The 17,979-nt window shown below is 47.1% G+C and overlaps 2 protein-coding genes across 2 annotated transcripts; one reads left to right on the top strand and one right to left on the bottom strand.

Moving 5' to 3' along the window:
• The first annotated feature begins 300 nt into the window (after positions 1-300).
• On the top strand, positions 301-5,413 carry SNAPIN (SNAP associated protein). The gene is made up of 4 exons (XM_081892054.1): positions 301-545; positions 2,054-2,096; positions 3,929-4,047; positions 4,945-5,413. The coding sequence occupies exons 1-4, from the start codon at positions 372-374 to the stop codon at positions 5,047-5,049; spliced, it is 441 nt and encodes a 146-aa protein (XP_081748180.1). The 5' UTR covers positions 301-371; the 3' UTR covers positions 5,050-5,413.
• A 513-nt stretch (positions 5,414-5,926) lies between these two features.
• ILF2 (interleukin enhancer binding factor 2) lies at positions 5,927-17,860 on the bottom strand. The gene is made up of 15 exons (XM_081891770.1): positions 17,699-17,860; positions 15,803-15,862; positions 15,162-15,204; positions 14,575-14,679; positions 13,852-13,929; positions 13,255-13,357; positions 13,083-13,148; positions 12,524-12,640; positions 11,859-11,937; positions 10,205-10,292; positions 9,301-9,362; positions 9,078-9,192; positions 7,903-7,993; positions 6,557-6,725; positions 5,927-6,063 (listed from the first exon to the last, which is right to left on the bottom strand). Exons 1-14 carry the CDS (start codon positions 17,701-17,703, stop codon positions 6,565-6,567), a joined length of 1,173 nt encoding a protein of 390 aa, XP_081747896.1. The 5' UTR covers positions 17,704-17,860; the 3' UTR covers positions 5,927-6,063; positions 6,557-6,564.
• Positions 17,861-17,979: the final 119 nt, after the last annotated feature.

The following is a 17,979-nucleotide window of genomic DNA, read 5'->3' as shown; positions in this document are numbered from 1 at the left end:
CTTATTTCCAGTCTGAGTAAAGAATGATACATGCAGCAAGTTAAGTCACCCGCCAAAAAAAGTGCAACCCTCTCTCTATGTTCTACTTTAAAAAACAACACAACCCTGTTAAAAAAAGTAGCACAAAAGCTTCACAATTAATACATTCCCCTGATGCCTGCAGAAGACTTCATTTCCCACAATCCCACTGACGGCGTTCACGTCCTTCCCTCTGAACCTCTCGCGAGACTTCAGCTATCCCGCCTTCTCCTCCCCCCGCCCTGTTCCTCGGCCGTTCTCTGCCCTCCCGTGATCCTTTGCGGTGTCGCTCTCGCTTCCCTTGACCAAAGTTATCCCGGCAGGCCTTGCGGCGGCCAGTCAGGTCAAGCGCGATGGCGGCGGCAACGACAACAACCACCACAACGACGACGGCGGCGGCGGCGGTTCCTTCGGGTCCGGCGAGCCCGGCTGGCCCCGCGGCCAGAGACCTCTTCGCGGAGGGGCTGCTGGAGTTCCTGCGGCCGGCCGTGCGGCAGCTGGACACGCACGTCCACGCCGTCAGGCAAGTTGCTGCGCGGCAGGCAGAAGTTCTCCAGGTGCAGCTGCTTCGCGCCAGCCCCGCCCCTGCGGAGAGCGGGGAACGCAGCCTTCCCAAAGCGGCTGCCTGGCCCAGAGCCGGCACTTGATAGATGTGCGCCTTGGCAGGCAGAAGTCAGCCAGGTGCAGCTCCTCTACCCTGCCCGGCCCCTGTTGGTAGATCAGTAGGGATGCAGTTTTCTAAAGTGTACAGTGGTACCTCGGGTTACATACGCTTCAGGTTATATACGCTTCAGGTTACAGACTCCGCTAACCCAGAAATAGTACCTCGGGTTAAGAACTTTGCTTCAGGATGAGAACAGAAATTGTGTGCTGGCGGTGCAGCAGCAGCAGCAGGAGGCCCCATTAGCTAAAGCGGTGCTTCAGGTTAAGAACAGTTTCAGGTTAAGTACGGACCTCCGGAACAAATTAAGTACTTAACCCGAGGTACCACTGTATTTCCATCCGTAAGTTTCGCAGCAGCAGAGAACAAGCCCTGCTGCCGTCTTCCGAGGGAGGAAGCCTTTCCCATATCCGAAGACAGGAATTCACAGGATTATACCGTGCAGTCCTGGTTTTACATATAAGCTAAACAAGCTATATCTTAAGGCCCCACACTCTTGGGGGGGGGGAAATTAATGGGGAAAAATGTTTGCATTATTAAGTTTATTAAGAATAAAAAATCATTTTAAGTTAGAGTTTAATAATTATTTCACTATTAATATACTTCTTAATTGTATTTCATGATTCAAATACTTAATTGTATTTCAGTTCAACAATTACTTTGATAAAATACATATTTTGTTATGAGCAAATGGCTTTAGATACCTGTTAGGCCCATAAATTACCTTATAGCATATATTCAACACAAAAAATAGCGACAATTTGTTGTTGATGAAGGACAGCTGGACATATAAAGAGCCCCATTACCTTCCGTAGCTTAGAGCCTCATCAAATCTAAATCCGGCCCTGATTATACGGAGTCCATCTAGCTCAGTATTGTCCACCTGGCTCTCCGGGGCTTCAGACCAGGGAGTCTCTCCCAGTCCTACCTGGAAAATGCAGTTGAACCTGGGAATTTTTGCTTGCAAGGCAGACACTTTTATCAATGAGCTGTGGCTCTTTTCCGAACTCCTTTGATTGGTATTATTTGTGGCCCCCTCATCCACGATTTCCAGAAGCAGGGATTCCCGGTGAGAGGGAACAAACCTCCCTCTGGTATTTTAGTTCATTGTTACTCTTCTAGCCCACTTTTCCTTTGAGGTGGTGCATGTGGTTTTCCATTTTATCCTCACAACAACCCTGTGAGGTAGGTTAGGCTGGGAGAGATGGTGACCGGTCTGAGGTCACCCCAATGAGCTTCCTGGTTGAATGGGGTTTTTGGAGCCCGGTCCTCCGGCATGAATGTTATTTTTTGTGAGCTAGTGAATTTCCATGACATTCCCCCCACCCAACTCCCAGGCTGTTATATTCCTTTCTTGTTTCTCCTTGCAGGGAGAGTCAAGTCGAATTGCGGGAACACATCGACAGCCTGGCCACAGGTAAAAATATCTGCACAGCAGGAAGAATGTTTGATGAGAACATAACTGGGAGGGCAGAAGGAACTGGTTGTTTCTGGGATTTGTTAAATACTTTACCCCTTTTTCTCCCAACCAGGAAGCAACAGCAACTTCAATATTGGTTTGTAAAATATTCCATTCCTTCCTGTATAAGCTCATTGGAATCATATCCAAGGGAACTTAAGCATTGCCCCACCTGCTAGAGAAATGAAACAATGACTGCCCCATATTCACTGAGCAGTAAAGTATCTGCAGTGTCTTGTTAGAAGAGGCCTCTCTGAGCAGCAGTTTCTGTCCTGAAGGGCCAATTTTGTTAAAATTGTTATTTATTCAGTTTAGCTGAAGCTGTTATAAAAGTTAAAATACATTACACAGTTAAAATAATTATTAAAATCAGACATTTTGTCACATAAGAGTTTGCTCCCCTGAATTTAGCTTTTCATGCCCATAAACTTTTCTCTTTAAAATTGCTCTCTAAAGGCAAAACAGACCACTTTTTCAGAGGTGTAGGAGGACCTATCCTATAATAAAAAGTTAATTAAATACCCAATTGATCTAACTGGGAGATTTAAATCTTTGAACGAAGCTGCTCTTAAGTCCTATTAGACTGGGCAAACAAACCAGTAAGTAATGGGGTAAGTCTTCAGGCACATGGGGAAACTCTCTCTTCATAGGGAGATCTGGCAATAGCATCTTTCACCTATGGCAGCGTACATAGACTGGAGCTGCAGAGCTGTAAAGGCTTTTCTCTGTTTGACATTTGTGGTGCTGGTTACGTAGTGAGGGCGAGGGGTCTGAATGGGTAGTTTGGCATACCAGGCAGAAGTGTGATCAGCACAGAAACAATGCTTTAAAATAGATTTCATGTGGTGAGATGCCATCTCAAAGTATAACGAAGTCCAAAGAAAGATCATACTTATCAATAACATGTAGCATTCCCTGATTCCAAGATGGAGTCACCCCTTTAAGACTCAGCATCTCCTTGAAAGCAGAAAGTGCTAAAATGGGCCCTATCCCCTTTTAAAATTTTAGCCAATGCCTGCCTAGCAGTTTGAAAGCACGTCAAAGTGCAAGTAGATAAATAGGTACCTCTCTGGTGGGAAGGTAAACGGCGTTTCCGTGCGCTGCTCTGGTTTGCCAGAAGCGGCTTAGTCATGCTGGCCACATGACCCGGAAGCTGTACGCCGGCTCCCTCGGCCATTAAAGCGAGATGAGCACCACAACCCCAGAGTCGTCCGCGACTGGACCAAATGGTTGGGGTCCCTTTACCTTTACTGGCAAGGATATGCACTCTGGCCTTCAGCAGAGGGCCAATAATACATTATAGTGCTCCTGTAAACAATCTGAGATATTTCCCCACCATACACCTCCAGGGAATAGTGTTAAATCTGTGTGGCATCTTTTATTTTAGGGGAAGGAAAAATGAGGCCCTTCAAATGTCACTGGACTACAACTCCCCATCTACCCCTGTTGGGCCCTGCTGGCTGTGATTGATAGGTACTGGAGGGCACGTTAGTAGCAAACTGGCACTCATATTGAACTCAGGGCCTTTTGATGCCCAAGATGTGTGTTTTCAGGGCCCACCTTATTCCAACAGCTGTAATTTGTTTTACATTCTGAATTTCAAACAGTCGGAACCCACCCTGGTGGGACCTGCTGGTGAAAGGTGGGTAAAATAAATGTTAACAACCAATCCTAGATCTTGCCGTGTAGGCCAGTTGCTGTGGTCTACTCCGCCATGGGCGATGTGGAAATTCATGGTTCAAATCCCTATCGGACTAAAAACCTTTCCCCCTCCTCTCTTCCCCAACTAGAGCTGTGTCGCATCAACGAAGACCAGAAGGTAGCCCTCGACCTGGACCCTTATGTCAAGAAGCTGCTCAATGCCCGGCGCAGAGTTGTCCTTGTTAATAACATCCTGCAAAATGCTCAGGTGTGTGTGAGAGAGAGGGATAGACTTTTTATACCAACCTTCCTCTTATGTCACATATTACAGCTCTTTAAGTTGCTGGAGCTGGCAGCCAGAGTAGGCCCTCACTCCTCTGTGATAGAAAATCTGTCTTGCACGCCTTGTATTTGATCCACAGCATCTTCAGGTAGGTGGAAGGAAAAAAAGGGAGGGGGCTCTTTGCCTGAAACTCCAGAGGGCTGCTGTTAGGGAGAGTAGACAGTATTGAGCCAGATGGACTAGTCATTGGACCTGGTTTAAGGCAGTTTGCTGCATTCCTACCTGGAAACTGAGGACTGTATTTATTAAATTTATATACCACCCTTAGTATCTGAGGGTCACAGGGTGATTTGCAATATAAAAATATTTAACTGTGACAATTGGGACCTAGAGGTTGGGCATTTAGAAGCACATTACACTGATTCTGTTCTAGTTTTGGTTGTTCATTTGCTTCCATGCTCAACATCTCCTATAGTCCTTTTCAGCCCCAGTAATTATAGAAACACGCTGATGTGTCAGTATGTGCTTAGGGAAAAAAAAGGAAGTATTGAAGGTCTCCTTTGTTAACCCACTGCCTTCCAGATATTATGGATAGCCTTTAACACTATGGATTGATTTAACTGCTGTGATACTCTTTTTCCCTTGCCCTTGGACTATAGGACCAGCAGGCAGGCTATTTAGAATGCTGACCTTTCATTTTTTAACTGAGATCTTGTTGGAAGGTGTAAGTCCTGGCTGAAAACCTATCGTACAAAGAGCTGGCAGCACAACAATGTAGCTCTGCCCAGTTGGCGAGGGTCTCCTGCACCTCTAGAACTTGTAAATGGAGCTGTCTTCACTGCTTATGAAACTCTTGCTGAAACCATTTCCTCTCCATTACAGGAGCGCTTGAGAAGGCTCAGCCATGGTATAGCGAAGGAGACTGTCCGCAGAAAAGCCATGCTTGAAGCCGGCGGCAGCTACCCCCAAGGCTCGCCCAGCAAATGAGAGGACCTTTCCTAAGGGAAAAGTGGTGCGATTTCCAGAGCTGCCATTTCCTTACGGATGCTGCCAGCTTCTAAGCACAACACGGAGAAAGATAAAGAGTTGGGCTGTTGGGCACTGGATGGTGCTAGGAAAAGCTCCTGCCCCGCGGACAGGAATTCCTGCATATGGAAGACTCCTCATCTCATAAAGAAAAAGGTTTTGGGCACAAATTTCCTATCATGCTTCCCCCTGCCGAGGTACTCTTTCAGGTGGAGTTGGTGCAATTGGGCCTGCTTATGGCTGCAGAATGTGCACAGAGAACGTGGCCGGGAATGCTGCCTCCTGCTTGTACAATAAAAGTTCACTGCTAGTTAACATGGAACAAGGCCTCCTGTGCTCAGTCTGTTGCACTTTGGGGGTTTCTGAAAGCTGTTGTAGGGAATGCGGGGTTAAGCTGCTAGTCACGGAAACTTTTCATGCAAAGGAAAAGCAAATGAGAACAAAGATGATCCAAGCTAAGGGACATATGTGGGAATAGCAACACGCTGGAGGTCCGCCTTTTAAATAGATTTTCTGCTTTTTGTGAGCATCCCCTGGCCTGAAGTTCCAAGCCTGGTGCTCAGTGCCCAATGAGCTTGGTTTCAGCTCCATTTACTATTTCTTCTGCTAAAAAAAGTCTCCTAGTTCTCACTCTTGATCTAAATAAAGGAAGTCCTGCTGAGAGAGAGCTAAGAGTTTGCAAGAGTTGCTAACCTTTTCATCAAAAAAAGTTGCCATTTTAGGAGCCTGACCACTTTCTGGAGGTCACTTTTGTAACAGATCCTGGTTCTTATCAGTTGATGTAACCAATTGGTAGATCCAGCACCCAGACAGACAGACAGACGAACCAACTAACAGCTTTTAAAAGGAAAACACAATTTTAATAGCAAGAATTTTAAAAAAACAAGACAATTAGAATAACACACAGAAAAGGGAGTCAGGTTTTTCCTTCTTCAGCTGTTCATCCATCAGTAGCAGAGGCAAGGGGAGAGGTCACTGAAAGACAGAAGCAAAACAGCTTTTGAACACCACCTCAGGCAATTTCTCCTCTTCTTTGCTTCTAAATCAGCATTCTAAGCAACACAGGTATTCCACACCATAATTATCCAGGAGTCACTAATCGCTAATCCACCCCACCCCCCACCAGTCAAATAAAACAAGCAGGCACACTTGTTTTCAAGGGGTCCTGGGTAAAAAGTATGACCTAGGAAATTTAACCTCGGCCTTGGAAAGCACACGCAGCTGCAAGAGGGTGTGGGACAGAGTGCCATCTGTAGCTCTCACCACCAGGGCGAACATATCCAGAATAGACACCAAGTCAACGGGCTCAGTGGAAGGGAAGCCAGGAAGAGGAATAAAGGTGGCTGGAGTGGAGGAGGGAGCTCTTGGCATAACCAGCTATCAATCAGGTGTGCTGGGAGAGCTGTGTTACTGTCGGGGGTGAGAGAAACCAGAGAGGGCTGCCCCCCTTGAATCCGCCGCATCACACCTGGCAGGTCACTCTTGGGTTTCCATGCTCTCTTCCTCTTCTCCGGTAGCAGTCTCTTCCTGGTTCTCTTCCTCCTCTTCCCCTTCCTTCTTCTCAGGTGGTTTCTCGTAGGCTTTCTCCGACGGGGTCACAATCACACCTTCCCAGGTAGACATCTCGGTAGCCAGGTCTGCGAAACAAGGAACGTTCCAGGGTGGTGGTGAGTCAGGTAGTTAAGCCTGTACAACCAAAACTGCACTAGAGCAGGAACCTTCGGCCCTCCAGATGTTGCTAAACTACAACTCCCAGCTGTTGACCAGGAATGAGGGGGGTTGTAATTCACCCGCAAGGCCATGGGTTCCAAATACCTGGGCTAAGTGCATCGAGGAACGAGCAGCCGAGGGCCAGCATGCAATCCTATGCTCGTCTTATTCTGAATTTAAGTCACACCAAGTTCAATGGGGCTTACACTCAGGATAAATGTCATTAGGATTGCTGTTTGATGCTGCTGACGAGCCATCTGTCGGCCATAGCACATCTCCCCTAAGGTAACTCTCCTGTTGGATTTTCGCTGCCTATTTCTAAACATCTTTCACCTCAACTACAGCCAAAGGCTGCAATGTAGTAGAACAAAGTGTGGCCTTATTTCTATATGTAGACCATCCGATTCCTCTACAACAAGATTTGGAGCCAATAATATTTTAATACCTGAGGCTGCTGCTGCTCACTTGCCTAGAGGTAAAGACCAGTTACTTCCTTGGTTACAATAACTGAGTGATAATGTGTACCAGTGCCCCGATTCATTGTTTTTATTTATTTAGAATATCTGCACCCTGACTTTTGGCCAAAAAGGTTCCCAGATTGGCTTATGTACAATCAGTTGAAACAAGACAGACCCTGCCTGTATGCTTGCAATTTAAAGGAACGACGCACACAAAGGGAAGGGGGGCCCAAAAAACTTGGGCACTGCTTCTTAAACAGTTGTTTTTATAATGGCTGGGTGGCCCAGTTCAGGGGTAGGAGGCACCTGATGGAACAGAGGAGTGAGTGAGCCCTTCTTCCTATCTCCCATGGAGGCAGTCTGATGAAACACCTGCTCCCAGGTGACAGCTGAAGGAGAGGAGGCCTGATGGAGCAGACCTGTCCCAGCAAAACTGTTTGAGAGAGCCCCACATTCCATCTGTCTTTCCAAGATAGGAACCTGCCTTGTACCCGGTGAGACTCTTGGGTCCATCTAGCTCTATACCTTCTACTCTGACTGACATTCTCCAAGGTTTCTGTCTGGAGTGTGTCCCAGCCCAACAAGGAGATCCCGGACATATGCTCCAGCCACTGAGCCACAGCTCCTTCCAAGAGCTCCTACTTACAGTTGGCATCTCCTTCTTGCCCGAGGATCTTCCGGTATCCGCCATGAGAGAGAATGCGGACCAGGGTTTGGGCTGTGTAGCAGACCATGTCCTAGATGGAAATAGAGAGACCAGTCACACATCGTCCCCTCCCTGCACTTTCAGGACCTCTCTGGGCAACAGCAAGGACACACACGCCTGCCTCTTCAAACAGTGCAGGACACACAGTAGTTGAACTTCATGCTTCCGCAATCTGCAAAGCATCTCAAAGGAGGTGTGAAACCTATGGGTCCAGCTCTGACAATCCTATGCAAGCATTTTAGCCATGAGGATTAGAATTTTTTGTAGGAAGCCAAAATCTGCAGAGAAGCTGGAGGCGTGGTGCTTACCTTGCCCCCAAAGAGTACAGTGGTACCTTGGGTTAAGTACTTAATTTGTTCCGGAGATCCGTTCTTAACCTGAAACTGTTCTTAACCTGAAACACCACTTTAGCTAATGGGGCATCCTGCTGCCGCCGCGCCACCGGAGCACCATTCCTGTTCTCGTCCTGAAGCAAAGTTCTTAACCCGAGGTACTATTTCTGGGTTAGCGGAGCCTGTAACCTGAAGCGTATGTAACCCGAGGTACCACTGTATTTGAATAGTTAACACATCTTTCACAGAGTTTACTTTGAAACAGCCCTGGCAGGCAAGCCAATGTTATTAAGAGTAGAGGTTTGGCTAAAGCCATGTATACCACGTCTGTGGCAGAGGCAAGGGTTTTCAGCTCATGTTTATAGACACTATACTAGCGATGGTCCTCCATGTGGTGTTGAGCTCCCATAAGCCCCAGAAGGGCCAGTGGCTAGGGATAATGTGAGCTGGGAGTCCAGCAGCATTTGGAGGGCCACAGGATCCCGACCCCCTTTCCCAGACACACATCCCAACCAATCAAGGATCACATATCAATGTGCATGCAGATGTAACTGGTGCATGTGTGTGTGGATCACGTGGCCCTGCAGTTGTTGATGGGCTCCCAACTCCCATCAGCCCCAGCCAGCATGGCCAACGGTCAGGGACGATGTTGAGTTGTGGTTCCAACGACACTTGGAGAGCCACAGGTCCTCAACCCCTCTTGTACATTCTTGTACAGATGTCCCCCTCAACCTAAATCCTTGCACTATACGGTATCTCAATTGAAGGAGGGGGATGGGTTACCTGCTGCTCCAGGGTCATAACTGTGTGGACTCTGAAGTTCCCGCTCTCACAGGGGTCAGTGATGCCGACAGAGCCAGGAAGGAAGAGCCCAGCGGCCAAGATCTGAAGGCAGCGCCTGCAAAGAAGCAGCAGGATTAGAAATAATAATACCCCCGCCATGTAGCATTTGGAAGACACAAATTCTCTTCTTCCCCCCTGAATTTTAAAAGTGTTTTGACTATACCTGTAGGCAACATTGAGAGCCAAGGGCTGCCGTGTGGGGTTGTTCATCACAGCATAGTGTCCCTAGAACCAAAGAGAAGAGCAAATAGTAGAGCTCTGTTTTCTCCGTCCTGCTTACCCAGTAACTGGCAATACAATTCTGTCTGTGTTGACTTGGGAAAGGATTCCAACTAAATTCAGTTGGGATTACTGAGAAGACAGTTCAACATTTTATTTCACTGAGCAGCTGGAGCTGCTCAGGAATTTTAGGAAACAAACAAAAGCCAGTCGAGTTTTGAAATCAGTGGTCTGGCAAGGTTCAGTCTACCAACTTGATTCAAAATGGCATCCAACTGGATCCAAAGGTTAGTGAAAAGCTGCTCATTGATGTCAGGAGACAACATGCAGCAAATTGGTTCCACTGCCTAAAGAGGTGCCCAAATGCACAGCACACAACTTTCCAATATATATAGTAAATATGTTGTCACCATTTCCTTCCCTGCAGAATATTTATATTCGAATGGGAAAAAAGTTAAGTTAAGGAGCACCTCAATCTTACGCAATTACCTGCAAATGAAAAACAACCCTTCTAAGTATGCACTACATTATGGATTAAATTATTCAGGAGACTGTCTTTGACCCAATGGAGTCTCCACATTCATTTCCTGTTTCTTCATCGTCTCTGCCTTCCTTAACTGTTTTAAATTCATGATTTTTTTAAAAAAAAGATCTGTCCTAGTTCTGATCTACAACTTCAAAGTGTTGTCACACAGGGAAAAGGGATGCAGATCGCTGGCAAGCTTCTCTCAACCGCAAAAACAGGATGCTTGAATGTTTTGATCAAGAAAGCATAACATGATGCAGCCACCATTAGAGAATCAGCCCACACTGGAAGCCAAGCACCTGCCCTTGATCTCTCCACATACCAGCAGGTCAAGAATCCAGGGTGTGAGGGGTTCAAAGCCTGGGAACCTCATCCTAAGGTCCTTCAGCAGACGGATCAAGACTTTCACTCTGAAAGAAGGTAACAATGTCATCCCCAGAGCATCTATCCTCTATCTATGTATCTATCTATTGTGTTGTTGATACTATCCTTGTTTTAAAATGATAGGTTTTTTGTGTATTTGTTTTGAATTGGCTTGTGGGCTGTAGTCATGTTTTATTTATTTGAACCATGCTTGGGGGGGGGGTGTTTGGATCAAGCAGTTTATAAATTTTCTAAAACAAATGGTGGTGATGGTTTTCTCTAGAATACTGGACTCTATACTGCTAAAGAGGAGGGTGTCCACTGGTGGATTAGCCACAAAAGCTACATGAAACCTCCCTATTTAGAGGCATTTACCTCTGAATGCCATCTGCAAGGGGGCAAAGTGTGTGTTTATGTGTTTGGCATCTGTTTTCATATACTACTTGTGGGCTTCCCAGAGACATCTGGTGAGCCACTCTACAAAACAGGATGCTGGACTAAACTGACATTTTGATTTGATCCAGCAAGGCTACTCTGCTCTTATGCCAGCTTAAGAGATCCAACTGCAAAGGCATGAATCTTGCACAAGCAGCACTAGAAGCGAGCACATCTACACAAAGAATACCTCATCCTTGTGCCTCAACTGCCCCCATGCCAGAGTCCAGAGAATCAGGAGGCTCACTGTGAATAGACATATGCCCCCAAGATATGGGAGTTCTGCCAGGGGTTAGGACCTGGACCAGAGCACCAGAAGCAAGCAGCTGGAGCAAGTCCAAACTCAGAGATGCATCAAAGCCTTGATGTTTCCCAGTGTAAGAGCTAAGGTTGACCCTAGTCTGCCTTAGGTTTTACAGATTGGGGAGCTTCCTCCCCTATGTCCCTCCACAAGGGCAGGAGAACCTTTTTGAGCCTGAAGGCGGCATTCCCTTCTGGTGGGCGGGGGGCAGAGGCAAAATTGGGCATAGGAACAAATGTAAATATAACCGTTATGCCATAGGTTAGTTTCTTGCACACACCTCTCTGTCCTACATGCAGACAGCAAGCGACATTATCAGAGCTCAAGGATAATATATAATATAATATAATATCTTTATTGTCATTGCCCCCTCTCAGGGACAACGAAATTACTTGGCTGCTCCATCCACCCAGATAGGGCACTCCACTCAAAATCAGAACAACTATAAAAACACTAATTAAAACAATATAATATAATACAGCAAGGAAGATTAGATGACTTTCAAAGTCCAGGTTTCCCATTCAGGGCCGAGATCGCTCTGGAGAAGAAGCTGTTCTTGAGACGGCTCGTTCTTGTCATCATCGTCCTGTATCTCCGTCCCGACGGCAGGAGCTCAAAGAGACAGTGACCAGGATGCGATGGATCTTTTACTATGTCCAGTGCCTTCCTATGGCACCTTGTGGCATAAATCTGCTCTAAGGTGGAGAGTGGGCAGCCACACTGCAGGACACACTGCAGTTAGGTGTTTGTTTGTTTTTTTAAAAACCACCTTGGGGGCAAAAGCAAGGCTAGAAGGCTTGGAGGGCCACCTCTGCAGGAGGAGCAAAGGTGGCTCCCCAGGCACAAAGGGAGAGAGACTTATGTGGACTGAACTTACGTGGACTGAGACGCGTTTTCCTCAAACCAGCGAGCATGTCGGATAGCTGCCAGAGCACTCTGAAGCACTTTGATATCCACTGGTGAGTGGAGAGAAGACGACAGAAGTGGCGGCATTAGGGAAACTGTGTTCAGCAAGGAAACACTCCTGCTTTCTATGCTGGGCACACACACCTCAACCCAATTAAAACAGCACACAAGGCCCTCTGGGCAGGTTGCTCTTTTCTACTCTTCTACCAAAAGCACATAAGGGACGCGGGTGGCGCTGTGGAGCCTAGGACTTGCCAATCAGAAGGTTGCTCAGTCCCGTTGCTCAGTCCCTGCTCCTGCCAACCTAGCAGTTCGAAAGCACGTCAAAGTGCAAGTAGGTAAATAGGTACCGCTCCGGAGGGAAGGTAAATGGCGTTTCCATGCACTGCTCTGGTTCGCCAGAAGCGGCTTAGTCATGCTGGCCACATGACCCGGAAGCTGTACGCTGGCTCCCTCGGCCAATAAAGCGAGATGAGCGCTGCAACCCCAGAGTCGGTCACGACTGGACCTAATGGTCAGGGGTCCCTTTACCTTTACCAAAAGCACAACCTATTTAAGCAAGGTCAACCTCCATCCATCCTGCCCTTCCCCCTGCCCCTCCACTGCAGAGAAAACAAACTGCCTGGATTTCCTTACAGTGCAGCTCAGGATCCAGCTTGCGGAGGTTGGGGGGCACAGTGGTTATAAGAATCTTCACTGTTGCATCTGCAGAACTGATTTCGAAGCCAGTCTCATTGGTGAGCATGGTCAGCACTAAGGGGAGAAAAAATCAGGGATGAAATGAGCCAAGAAGTGACTGAAGAGTAGCTACAGATCTCAATGCTAGGTGAGATTTCTCTCTGTATTGTGGACCAAATAGTACTCTGGACCACAGTAGTGAATCTTGCCCAGATCAGTGGTCCTTCAGATGTTGTTGGACTCCAACTCCCAGCAGCCCAAGCATGGTTAATTATAAGAGATGATGGGACTTGCAGTCAAGCAGTATCTGGAATGCCACAGTCTTCCCATCCCAAATCCAGCCAATTGCATTTGAGGCAAAAGACAGGTGCTTTCCCGAGGCGGCTCAAGTGTCCATTTGTTTACTGGCTGTGCCACTAGCATATACCTTTCCCCCTGGGGTTATTTTGCTTAGAATGCTGCACTGAGTGTGCTGATGCATAGAACAGGGCAATGGCAGACAAAAGGAGCAGCTCACCTTCAGCAGGATCCTGCGTCCTCAGGCTTTCCACAACTTTGTTTCCCAAGGCGGCAACAGCTTCCACTGTGGATGGAAGCAGAAGTCAAAATTCATTGCAGAAGGCTCCATTAGAACACACTCCCCACCCCACTCTGCCATTTTCCTTCCCTCTGCAAATACGAAAACTTACATGTGGGCAAGATTTTCAGGATCACAACTAGATCTGCCACATTGTGGCCAGTCATCATGGTTCCTTTCTTGTAGGATCCCACTTGGCGAACCTCTTCAATTTGCTGGTAAGGTGAGAGAGAGATGTACACATAAATATGCTGTTTAGATCTTCCCAAGGTGGCCCACAAAGCCTCCAAGCCCACTGCCCTTCTCTCTTGAAAAGTACATAGAGCTAAAAAAAGGAAGTTAGAAAAGTGACACTCTTTCCCACGTCCTCTTTCAGCTCTATGTATTTTCAAGGCTCAGAGCCTGTCTCTTTTACGGTGACTGATCCAAGGTGTGGGGAGAAATGAAGGGAAGGGGATGGCGCCCACAGCACTTGTTCAAAAATTCAAATGTTAACTTTAAAAAAGCTGTTGCATGTGACACTCTGAAATCTAGGCTAGAGGGACTGATGTGATTTTGTCTGGAGCGGAGATTCTGTTTCAATCCCAGTTTGGCAATTGTGTCTACTGAGAGAAGTCTCAAGCAAACCACAACCCTTCAGATGAAAACACATACTTCCTTGATAAACCCAAGTATTCTACCAATGTCTTCTCAGTGAAGACTGACTCACCACTTCAAATGTTCCTGGAGCCACAATCAAGTTGTCAATCACATTGTTGATCTTGGTCACCAGAGAGAGGATAGAAGCCTAGTACAGAAGGGGGAAATAAAGTAGTACGTGGCTATTTGTTTATTGCCTGATTTATATAGCATATTTTAATGTGCAATTGGCCATTCAAGGCAGCTGTGCAAAATTTAACATATTAATAAATAAAACATCCAATCAAAACCACAAATTACACAACAACAGTTAACTGTATCCTTCGCTCCTCAAGAAAAAGTATGCCCTTCATATTACAATGTCTAAAGTAAAGAAGATAAGAAAGTATCTTTTGTTCCTGTATAGTGAACCAACTGACAAGACTATGTTCATATATCAAGGAAGGACTGCAAAGTAATCTACCAGGAGATTTAGTAACTTTATTATTTTGGGGATAATTTAAGACTTAAATTCAGGAACGTAGCCTATTTTTTGAGAACAGGTGATGAAAGGCCTCAAAGAAATTGTAGACGTTATGACGTCTTTCTCGTGGGGATTACTGTTTTCAGTTCAAAGACCATTGCTGCCTTTTAATTTATTATAGTTCGGTTTATTTTAACTCCTAAACAGAGATCTGACCACCCTTATGTAGGAAAAGTAACTGAATAATTTTATCCAGGGACCCCATCCCACCTCCTTGACAGAAACCTCTTAATTCTACTGGGGAGAGTGCAGCAATCATGCAGGACACACCTGTTCAGCAGAAGTGGGAGCAAGGTCCTGATTTCTCTTTAGCAAGGCTTCGCTGAAGGCAGTCTCATCTGGGGCTGGTTTCACACGGGGGAAAGCCATCTCGCACTGAAGGGAAGAGGACACCTTTATGAAGACTTTGACACACACACACACAGTGCACTATGTTCATCCTCAGTGGTCCCATTTAGGCAGTGTTCATATATCTGCTTTCACCACTCAGCACCACCACACAGCAATCTGTGCATGTGACACAGCCACCACCAACAGGCAGGTATTGAACAAACAGAACAGTTTTTGTTTTTTAAGGCAAGGTAGGGCCTCCAATTTGATCTTACCCATCTCTTCATGTGTACTCATGCGTGGGTCTAAAAGTCTGATTCCTACCGCAAGGCATTACAAAAACTGATGTCAACCCTGGGCACTAGCCTATTTTGAGAGTGGAAGCGCATCATTTTGTGGCTGTATCTGGAGAGCTTCCAAGTTCTCCAATCCCACAGCCTGCTGGGTTGGTTTTTAGTTTCCCAATAAAAACTTCTCAAACTTAATACTTCCAGCCACATTCAAAAGCACCCGTCAGGCCTACTTACCACATAGAAGTCAAAAGGGATGTGAGGCACGAAGGGCCGGAACCTGAAACACAGTTAACATAGGAAGGTGAGCTTTGATTTTGCTCTTGCCAGAGTTTACAATACATTCAAGACCTATGTCACAGTTTTGATCATGTTCTTTAGCTTATCCTGACTTTACTTAGGGGATGTTATAAGGAAGAAGGATGTGAAGCTGACACCAAGAGCCTGTGTGTGACTCAGCCCCAGTATATTCAATGAGTTACTCCCAAGTAGGCACACTTAAGCTTGGGAGGAAGCCACAGCAGCAGAACCAATGAGGCTTCCTGCCTAGAAAACTTGGCCATCTAAACCATAGTGTGTTCTGTCTACTGAGACACACAGTTTCAGTTGTTCCATTTTGGCCTTGTATGGATGGAAATGTCTCCTGTCTGAATGCCTGCCTGCTTCCAGTCATTGCAGGTAAAACTTTGCTAAACAGACCAGTGGGCTTTCTTCAGTATTCCCTGGAGAGAACCCTGCCTGAAACCCTGGACAGCTGCTGCCGTTAGTGGAGACAATACTGAGCAGGTAGATGGACCAATGGCGCTGCACAATATACAGCAGTTTCCTGTTTGTGCTGCTAGAAATGGACAGATGCCTAACTTTCATGTGGGACTTACCCACTGCCAGGACCACCCCGAGAACCAAAGCGTCCGCCACGACCACGGCCTCTGTCACCCCTGAAAGAAATCATGGGGGAAGAAGAGGGAAAAAGTCATAAGTACAATCAACAGCCACAATCTGCTATCGGTTGTTCCCAGAGGTTTGTTTCCTTACACCCTTTCTCCCCATTTACATTAAGCATAGGGCAACTGGTGCCCTCCATCCGGAAGCCCATCATTCATGACTATTGTCCATGTTGGTTGGAGCTGATGAGAGTTGGAGTCTAGCAACATCTGCCGAGCCGCAGGGTCCTCACGTGTGGGGTTGACAATACTAGGTTGGGCAGACCAACGGTTATCTTAAGTTCACTTCCTTCTGCTATCCAGTGAATAAAATAAAATAAATCCTTCCAATAGCACTTTAGAGACCAAGTAAGTTAGTTATTGGTATAACTAACCAATAACTAACTTAGTTGGTCTCTAAGGTTCTACTGGCAGGATTTTTTTTATTTTATTTAGAGACCAACTAAGTTAGTTATTGCTATAACTACCAATAACTAACCAATAACTAACTTAGTTGGTCTCTAAGGTGCTACTGGAAGGAATTTATTTATTTATTTTGTTTTGTTTCAACTACGGCAGACCAACACAGCTACCTACCTGTAACTATCCAGTGAAGCCACATATTTATTTCGAAGCTCAATAACACCCAAGGCCCATGAAGCCCCAAGCCCAACCTGCTCTTGTTGTGAAGTCTATCTCTCCATTATCTGCTGACTGCAGAGAGGTAGACTGCATTCTACCCCTGGAAGCCTCACCTTCAGCTACCTCACCCCTCTCTGTTATCTGATGTAAAGAGGGTAGATTACTTCTGTACATGGAGGTCCACCCTTTGGCTATCCTGTTTCTCCCCACCCATTATCTGACCCTTTCAGAGACCTGGGGGTCCCTCCTTTGGCTGTTGTATCTCTCTCACATAGGAGGGCAGTGGCTATCAAAGTGGATTTGGCAAGTTCCTGGGAGAAGGAAAGTACCCATGGCTACTAGCCATGATGCTTCTGAATGCCAGTGGCCAGAAAGGGAGAGGCAGCTATTTGTGTTTGTGGGGATCTTGCTTGTGTGCTTCCCTTTGGGGCAGCTGTGGGACCAGAATGCTGGACTAAGATGGGCCATTGGGACCTGATCCAACAGCCAGGCTGGATTCACGGAATGATAGTACAGTGATACCTCGGGTTAAGTACTTAATTTGTTCCGGAGGTCCATTCTTAACCTGAAACTGTTCTTAACCTGAGGTACCACTTTAGCTAATGGGGCCTCCCGCTGCATGATTTCTGTTCTCATCCTGAAGCAAAGTTCTTAACCCGAGGTACTATTTCTGGGTTAGCGGAGTCTGTAACCTGAAGCGTCTGCAACCTGAGGCACCACTGTACTGTGGGAGTTGGAAGGGGGCACCAAGGGTCATCTAGTCCGACCCCTGTTGGAATCTCGAGTCCTGCCCTCCAGAGCAGGAGAAAACAATCTCGCTCCGTCTTCCATGCGTCCTTAGGAGGGGGCAAGGGGAATTCCGTCTTTAGCCGTCCTGTCCCTCCCCGTTATATGGCACTTGGCAGGGGGATAGGGCAGGCAGACGACAGCCGGAGGTGGAGCTTCCAAGTGCAGCAGCAGTCTATCTCTCTCTCACGCGCGACATCCCATATTCTGGTAGAAAACTAGACTTCTCTCGTCCCTGGAGGTTCGGGGGTTTCCCTGTCCTGCTTTTTGAGCACAGTTCGCCCCAAATAAGCGCCCTCCTCACAAAAAGTGAGCGCCCGCCTTGACCCCCCAGTCCTTCCATTCCCTTCTCCCTGCCCCCAATTCCCCTCCCCCGCCACGTGCCAGCCCCTCCCCCATTTCTCCCCCCCTCCCTTTACTCGCCTCATGATTCCGACGAGCAATAACCGTCGCTGCTCCTCCGGCGTTAAAAAAAAAAGAAACGGTGCGGCGAATGTGGGGGGAGGGGGCCGAGGAAATATGAAAGAAAAGCCGCCCGGCCTACACTTGCGCCCGCCGCTCTGCGCACCTCGCAACAAGCTGCACCGCTATTGGTCCCCTTAGGCAGTAGCAGCCGCCGTTATTGGCTGCCGCCGCGGCTCCCTTCCTTCAGCCAATCCCGTCCTCGTGCCCCACAGTGGCTTCCCGCCCGCGTCTAAGCTTCC

This window comes from Podarcis melisellensis (genome assembly GCF_964234715.1).
Source record: "Podarcis melisellensis genome assembly, chromosome: 16".
NCBI classification, from domain to species: Eukaryota; Metazoa; Chordata; class Lepidosauria; order Squamata; family Lacertidae; genus Podarcis; species Podarcis melisellensis.
This window is presented reverse-complemented; position numbering and strand designations above follow the sequence as displayed.